Genomic DNA, 8,940 nt, shown 5'->3' on the forward strand with positions numbered 1-8,940 from the left:
AAATAAATAAATAAATAAATTTTAAAAAGCCCAAATGTTCCCTTTATCCTGTGGAAGGTTTCTAAGAAAGACTAAAAGCCATGAAATTTCAGTCCTTAAACACAGAAGATTTCAAAAAAGAAACTATAGCTAAACGTGGGTGCAGTGGACCTTGGTGACATACTGGGGGTTAAGGAGGAGTGAGATGGGATGGGAAGATAAAATCTTGATAACCTGTATCCTCACCTGTCTCATCATCAGTGGACTATTGGAAGAGTCAGGCAAGGGTGGAGTAGGCTGTAGCTCACATTCTCCCTGCTGCCTCACCTGTAGTGAGGCAGATTCGTTTGTTTTTTTCTTTTTCAGTCTGAGGCATCTTCTGGTTCACTAGGCCCCTTTCACAAGACCACAGGGTGGGTCTGTCAAGTTCCCACAGTTAAAGTAGGAGTGCCACAGCCTAGAAGCACTAGCTGGTATAGGAAATGGTGTCAACTGTGATTTTGGTCTGGGCCTGCAGGGCAAGCGAGTAGACTGTTCAAACCGTTCACTTGGAGAAAAAAAGTCCTCAGTAATTTGAAACAAAGAAAAAGGAGGCAGGGCTATTGTGGGTTGGGTGTGGGGAGCATGAATAACATGAAAAGAAAGAGGTGAGAGCAGTAACGTTTGATTGAAAATGTAAAGTCCAGAAAAGAAAACACAGAAGAATTTGAAAAAGACTTTGCAGAAGAATATTAGGAGGGGGAAGGTGGAAATGAACAAACAAGAAGAAAGTGAGAAGAGGGAAGAAGGAGAAAGCATGAAATAGGTCATACAAGGAATAACCAGATCTAGCTAGGGACATGCAGTAAGAGGACACGCTTGTTAATAGAGCTACTCCATAGTGTGTGACTGGTTAATTACCAGTACCCTGCTTTTTAGTTAAAGATAGTTCTAATGTAGAACTATCTACGTAGTACACTTAGCTATATGTTTATAACAGTTATAACTATCTACATAGTTCTACATTAGATAACTATGTAGTTATCTTTGTAGTCCTAATGTAGAACTACATTAGAATTCTAATGCTGTGTCTTGGGAATTCTTCATAGGAAAATACAGGGCATTATAGCTTTCAGAATACAAAATATTTTTAATTTTCCTTTTAGAATGAAATATACCTCTATGAAGAAGTGTCTCCCAGTAACTTTAAAGTACTTAAGGAAAATAGTTTATAACCATCTTATAATTTTTATTCCAAGCTCCTTGTGGTTGTCGAATTTTAAAAAGGTTGAATACAATCATTGTTAATATATTTAGAAGTGAAGAGCTGTTATAAACATATAACTAAGTGTACTCTAATGAATGTTATCATGAGGTATGAATTTTTATAGTTCCTCATTTTATTATGATAAGGGAATTTGGGACTTTATGATGAACTTACTAAAAAGAGATTGCCCTTTCCCAAGGGAAATCAAGGAAAATTATTACATCTATTTAGGTTTGGGAGGCCGAGGCGGGCAGATCACTTGAGGTCAGGAGTTCAGGACCAGCCTGGGCAACACGGTGAAACCCCATGTCTACTAAAATATAAAAACTTAGCCGAGTGTGGCAGTGTGCACCTGTAATCCCAGCTCTTTGGGAGGCTGAGGCAGGAGAACTGCTTGAACCCAAGAGGCGGAGGTTGCAGTGAGCCGAGATCGCACCACTGCACTCCAGCCTGGGTGACAGAGCAAGACTCTGTCTCCAAAAAAAAAAAAAAAACAAAAACAAAAAAAACAAAGTGTGTTATAGGTACTTGCAGCATTGTTTGTTTGTCTTAAGGTGTTACGTTTATTAGGTTAGGAGATAGATTTTAACTTATTAAACCTCTACCTGGAAGTTTGTTTTGAATGACATTGTTAATGATTATATTACTTAGCCGACAGCTTAGAGAAATAGTGGTTGCATTCCAGAAAATATTTCAACCATCGCCAATTTGGTATTCACTAGTCACTGATTTGTAAGTATACTGAAAACATCTTGTAAGGGAATAAATGAATTATATACATTATTTTAATTTAAATAAAGTGTATGATCCTGTATATCTATGAGCCCCATTTTCCCTTTTGAATTTAGAAGGGTGCAGCTATTTTCAGAATCCATGCATATGTGTTGGATCCTGACTGGAGTACTCCAAAACCAGAATAATCTTGACAATGCCATGTAAGAGACCTTTGAAACTGGTGTTCACTGGATACTTGGAAACCCCTTTCTGCTCCAAGTTAATCTTCAGGATTATGGCCCTAAACATTTTAATGAGCGCCCCCTGTCCCTGGAACCCTTAACCCGTGGGCCAGAGGAAAGGAGAGGAGAAGGAACTGGTACACTAGAACTACATCAACTTCTAGGCTGCTCGAGTCTAGAACTACCCTGAGGATAACGCTGGCTGCCTCTGGGCTTCACAGCTCATGGACCTGGGACTGGCACATCAGCGTCACCTGGGAGCTTAGGCCGGGCGCGGTGGCTCACGCCTGTAATCCCAGCGCTTTGGGAGGCCGAGGCGGGCAGATCATGAGGTCAGGAGATCGAGACCATCCTGGCTAACACGGTGAAACCCCGTCTCTACTAAAAATACAAAAAATTAGCCGGGCGTGGTGGCGGGCACCTGTAGTTCCAGCTACTCGGGAGGCTGAGGCAGGAGGATGGCGTGAACCCAGGAGGTGGTGCTTGCAGTGAGCTGAGACCTCACCGCTGCACTCCAGCCTGGGCGACAGAGCCAGACTCCGTCTCAAAAAAACAAAACAAAACAAAAAAAATTCTCAGGCCCTACCTCAGACCTATGGAATCAGGATCCCTGGAAGTGAAGTCGAGAACTCTGCGTTTTAATGAACCCTTTTACTTTTAGGTGGTTCTTATGCATGATAAATTCAGGAAACAGTGAGATACTTGGTCTCGTTTGTAAGTTTTGGCCATCCGTTCTATTTAGAATTGTCTGTTCAAGTTCTGTTCTTTGAGCCTATTTCATTTGGACTCCTGTTCACTGTGTCTTTCGGCTTTTTATGGCATCAGTTCTCCTAAACCACCCTCTGAATCCAGGTCTTTTATTTTTTTTCTTTATGCTTAAGAGGTTTATAAGTGGGAAATTTTCTGCAATTTCATCTAGGCCATCTTCTTTCTAATTTAAAATGGTTGTGTAAGAGTGATACATGTGAAATCTTTAAAAAGTGAAATAAAACTTTTTTCAAAGGCAGTGGCTTCCTGAGAAGTAAAGATTGTTAAATTTTGGAATCTTACTAAAAACGTTCCTCATTCATATTTAAAAAAATTTTATCTGTGGAAAGAATTGTATCAGTTCAATGTGGTACTGAAGTTGAACCAGATGACTACTTTTTTTTTTTTTTTTTTAAGAGACAGGGTCTTGCTCTGTCGCCCAGACTGGAGTGCAATAGTACATTTGCCACTCACTACAGCCTCAAACCCCTGGGCTCAAGGGATCCTCCCACTTCAGCCTCCTGAGTAGCTGGGGCTACAAGCATGCAGTACTACATTGGCTAATTTTTAAATATTTGTTGTAGAGACAATGTCTCCCTATTTTGCCCAGGCTGGTCTCAAACTTTTGGGTTCAAGCAATCCTCCTGCCCTGGCCTCCCAAAGCACTGGGATTTCAGGTGTGAGCCACCGTGCCCAGCCCAGATTTTTTTTTCAGTGCCAGAATTTTATTATCTAATAAATATTAAAATGTTTTAATTTAAGAAATAAAGAGTGGGTTTAACTTTTGGTAGTTTTTATTTCAATACAAAAAGCCAGTTTTTAATGTTAGCTCTGAATTTAGTAGTGTCTTGTACATCTTGCTGATAAGAAGTTACTATTCTTTTAAAAATAAAGTTCTCTGGTCTGTTTTTATTCACCACACATTAGATGTGACTTCTTGGTGCTTTTTGTTTATGTTAATCATTCATTTATACTGTTGAACAATTTCATATGAAATTACCATTTTTGCCAAAAAGGATCAAATATCAGCAATTTTATACGGTTTAGCCTAGTAAGTCTTTGAAAGTCCAAAGTTACCCTTTTCACTGGAAAACTGACCTAAATATTTGAGTTGAAGAATCAAAGTGGTTTCTCTGGAAATTTTGTTTTAGAATCTTGGGTTCACAAACCATGATTTGTACAAAACATAATTTGTACTTTCATTGCCTAGGCTGGACATATAATTTTCTACAATTAAAAAAGTTAGATTTTGTCTACAGTAAAAACAAAACAACAAACAAAACCTGGCACTTCCCAGTAAGATGGTAGTATGAGAGTTCCCTCAGTTTCCCGCCATAACCCTCCCTACAAACCGATTGAAATGATTCAAAGAAAAGCAAAAATAAGAATTTTGCTACTAATGTTGACAATAGGGAATTATCAAATGTATTAATTTGGAGGAATTTTTTCATCTGTTATGTTAAAGTGAACTGAATGCTGGGAGCAGATAAACAGCTCTCTTCCTCAAGAAAGCTGTGTAGTATTATGGGAAATATAAATGGAGAAAATTCTAGGGAAAATTCTAGAAAGTTCTAGAAAACTGAGTTGGCTTTCTAGATGGAATATGACGGTGCCCTGTTGTTGTGGAGAACTCTTTCAATGTGGCAGAATGGAGTCAGAAACAAAGGGTGGATGTGAGAGAGATCAAAAATAGCCCCTCTGGAGCCTTTTCATAGCTGTGGGCCTTGGACTAAGAACAGCAATAGCATCCGGGCTAGAAACTAAATATCTGTGATATTATCCAATAGCCCATGGGCCCCCAGGGACTTTTTCTAAGCTAACTTTCCAAAAACATGGACCGTTCCCCTCAAAGCAGGGAAGCATTTTAGAATTAGGGGTGGGGCATTTCTCTGCTGGTACTGCTTATTCTGCCTACTTGGTGAAGCTGGTCTCTGAGAGGGTGATTTCAAAACATAACAAGAAAATGCATGTGGAGATGGAGACTGCCCTCAGACTCCTATCCCTTTCTGCCACTCAAGAGCTAATGAAAGACTGAGCCTATATCTGCCATTCAGTCTCCTGCTTACTTTAAATCATCTTTGTATTTTAAAAAATGATGAAATGAAGGGTAGTACAAATAACTTCTCTATACATTTCACCTATTGTGAACATTTTGCCTCTATCATCATCCTTTCTGCAGATATTTGTTTCTTTTCAGAACCATTTCAGAGTAAATTGCAGAAATCATGCCCCTTTACACCTAAATAATTTTATGTTTATTTTCTAAGAACCAGGACATTCTCTTACCTTACCACAGTTCAAGTGTCAAATTCAGGAAATTTAACACTGGCACAATCATACGCATTCTGCAGTCTGTGTTCTGTTACTTTTCCAGTAATGTTCTTGACAGCATTTATTTCTTCTGGTCCAGGATCCAGTCCAGGACAGTGCTTTGCATTTAGTCTCTCCTTACCCTTGGTCATTTCTTCAGCCTTTGTCTTTGATGACCTTGACGTGTCTTAAAGTGGAACCATTTGTTTTATACATAATCCCCCGATTTGAATGTGTCCGACGTTTCCTTGAGATTAGAATCAGATTATGCATTTTTGGCAGGAATTCCACGTAATGAGGGGGATCCTCTGGGATTCACTTCACGAGGCACATGATGTCTGTCCCATTATTGCCAACTTTAACCTTGACCACTTGATGAAGGTGGTGTCAGGTTTTTCCACTGTGATATTATCATTTCCTTCTTTGTAAAGTAATGAGTACCTTGTGGGGAAGTATTTTGAGATGCTATAAATACCTGTTTCTCATCAGACTTTCACCGGTTAGTTCTAGCATGCATTTTTGATGCTTGCCTGAGTCAGTTATTGCTATGATGGTTGCAAAATTGTGTTTTTGTTTTTGTTTGCTTTTTGAGACAGAGTTCAGCTCTTGTTGCCCAGGCTGGAGTGGTGATCTTGGCTCACCGCAACCTCTGCCTCCCAGGTTCAAGCGATTCTCCTCCCTCAGCCTCCCAAGTAGCTGGGATTACAGGCATGCATCACCACGTTCAGCTAATTTTGTATTTTTAATAGAGACGGGATTTCTCCTTGTTGGTCAAGCTGGTCTTGAACTCCCGACCTCAGGTGATCCGCCCACCTCGGCCTCCCAAAGTGCTGGGATTACAGGTGTGAGCCACTGTGCCCGGCCCAAAATGGTGGTTTTTCTAATGTTCATTATTTCTTCTACATTTAGTAATTGGCCTTCTGTAAGAAACACTTTCCCCTCATCCACTCATTTTTATTTATTTATTGTTGATACGGACTCATGGATTCCTTTTTTTTTATTTTTATTTTTTGTTGAGACGGAGTCTCCACCTGTCACCCAGGCTGGAGTGCAGTGGCGCGATCTCAGCTCACTGCAAGCTCCGCCTCCCGGGTTCGCGCCATTCTCCTGCCTCAGCCTCCCAACGGACTCATGGATTCTTATTTTATTCAATGGGTTATAATCCATTACCATCAATATTTATTTTGGTACTTAAATTGCTCCCCATTTGGCCAGTGGGGGCCTCTCGACTGCCCTTCTGTGCCCTTTGGCTAGGTCATTTTTTTCTTTTGATAGTACTTCCTTGCTGGTAGAAGAATATTCTAGGTTTATCTTAAAGTTATTTCTCTAAAGAGTTCTTAAAAAAATTTTTTTTAAATAGAGTCGGGGTCTTGCTGCGTTGCCCAGGGTGGTCTCAAACTCCTGGGCTCATGCGATCCTCTCACCATGACTTCCCAAAGTGCTGGGATTATAGGGGTGAGCTACCACGCCCGGCCTCCAAAGAGTTCTGATTTATTTTAGTGGCAAATGGTGTTGAGAAACCAGTATCTAGGCACTGCTTAAGTCTTAAGGGTAGGATTCGAATGTTGTTCACATAAAAAGGGAAGAACTCAAAGATCTGTTCTGAACACACGCTGTGTTTGGACACTGTGTTTATACTGATCTGCCCTTGTCCACACTCTCTGGACTGGCAGTTCACACTCTTTTAGTTTCTGTAACAGTATAACATATTCTGATCTCAGAGCAAGTTCCCCCATATTGTCTTCTAGATTTTTCTTGGCCCTTTAAAAACATTAATTCTTCTAGATAAATATTAGAATTATACATCAAGTTCAAAAAATTTGTTATTTTGAAAGATACTGAATTGGGCCGGGCGCGGTGGCTCATGCCTGTAATCCCAGCACTTTGGGAGGCCGAGGCGGGCGGATCACGAGGTCAGGAGATCGAGACCGTCCTGGCTAACACGCTGAAACCCCGACCGTCCTGGCTAACACGCTGAAACCCCGTCTCTACTAAAAATACAAAAATTTGCCGGGCGTGGTGGCGGGCGCCTGTAATCCCAGCTACTCGGGAGGCTGAGGCAGGAGAATGGCGTGAACCCGGGAGGTGGAGCTTGCAGTGAGCCGAGATCCGGCCACTGCACTCCAGCCTGGGCGACAGAGCGAGATTCTGTTTCAAAAAAAAAAAAAGAAAGATACTCAATTGAATTTCTTTTGCTTAGGGTAGAATTAATCTTTTTCTAAGACCGAGTCTTCCTATTTAGGAATAAGAGATAATTTTATTGATTCTGTTATAGGCTTCAGTAAAAGGCTTGTACTTTTCTTCACATACATCTTATGTATCTCTTCTTATAATTGTTTAATATAATTGTCTATAGTTTTGTGTTTGGGAATAGTATCTCTTTCACATGTCTTATATTGTGCATTTACACATGCAGAAAATGCCTAAACCATGAATGACTTTCACTAAACTGCCACCCAGATCGAGAAATAGAATGTAGCTGGCACCCTGGAGCTCCCTGTATGCCCTTTCCCCATCACAGCCTTCTCCGTCCTACCTCTTCTCCTTTCCTTCCGAGCAAATTAAGGCAAATACGGTGACATACGTGCTTCTGTTATTCCATGCAGTGAAGCATGGCAGTTAAGCCAGAGATATTTTTTTTCTGCTATGGAATCTTAAGAGGTGTTTACTGTAAGGATCTTTATGTAAGGGACAAGGAACAGTATACTTGAGTGTTACTAAGACTGCAGATTCATTTTTCATAAGTCTGTTTTTATTGCTTCTATCCATGATTAAAGCAGAAATTATAATGTTAAATTAAAAACAAGACTTTCTGGCTGGGTGTGGTGGCTCACGCCTGTAATCCCAGTACTTTCAGACGCCGAGGCAGGCGGATCAGCTGAGGTCAGGAGTTCGAGACCAACCAGACCAACATGGTGAAACCCTGTCTCTACTAAAAATACGGAAATTATCTGGGTGTGGTGGCGTGCACCTGTAATCCCAGCTACTCGGGAGGCTGAGGTGGGAGAATTGTCTGAATCCAGGAGGCGGAGGTTGCAGCAGTGAGCCAAGATCACACCACTGTACTCAAGCCTGGGCGACAGAGTGAGTCTCATCTCAGGAAAAAAAAAAAAAAAAAAGGCCTTTTTAAGGTTTGTTTAGGTGTCAAAGTAGTAGCTTTAGCTTCCTATAGAAGTTGGAAGCACGCTGGTGGTTTATCCTAAGTTAATGAGGTTGCGGACATTGTGCATAACATTCTCGCAGCTTCCACTACGACTCAGTACCACCGAGCAGGTAAATGAATGTCCTCTTGTCTTCCACCATCTCTCAGGTGTTGGTGTCCAGTTCTGTCCTTGAGCCTCTTCTACTGTGTGCTTTGTCTCTGTGCTGTTTCATTTCTACTCGTTGTGTCAGTGCTTACATTTATCCTCATCAAAGCTCACTTTTATTTCCTAGACCAGGTTTTTTTTGTCCTGTGATGCTCTTAAATTATTAAAATGAATAACTTTTAACAAGGGTCATTGTACATCTAGCTCAGTGGATTTTTATTTTATTGTTTTTTAAGACAAGGTCTCACTCTGCTGCCCAGGCTGGGGTGCAGTAGTGTGATCATAGCTCACTGCAGCCGCCAACACTTGGCCTCTAGCAATCCTCCCACCTCAGCCTCTTGAGTAGCTGAGACTACAGGCGCACACCACCATGCCTAGCTAATTTTTTTTTTTT

The 8,940-nt window shown here is 40.9% G+C and overlaps 1 protein-coding gene across 1 annotated transcript in view; it reads left to right on the forward strand.

Moving 5' to 3' along the window:
* Positions 1 to 8,940, forward strand: part of MGAT4A (mannosyl (alpha-1,3-)-glycoprotein beta-1,4-N-acetylglucosaminyltransferase, isozyme A) — a 137,346-nt gene that overhangs the window by 44,915 nt on the left and 83,491 nt on the right. The window contains exon 7 of the mRNA XM_011969621.1: positions 3,758 to 3,771. Coding sequence (XP_011825011.1) covers positions 3,758 to 3,771 — 14 coding nt within the window. The remainder of the gene's footprint in view (positions 1 to 3,757; positions 3,772 to 8,940) is intronic.

Source organism: Mandrillus leucophaeus, unplaced genomic scaffold, assembly GCF_000951045.1.
Source record: "Mandrillus leucophaeus isolate KB7577 unplaced genomic scaffold, Mleu.le_1.0 Scaffold9, whole genome shotgun sequence".
Classification (NCBI taxonomy): Eukaryota; Metazoa; Chordata; class Mammalia; order Primates; family Cercopithecidae; genus Mandrillus; species Mandrillus leucophaeus.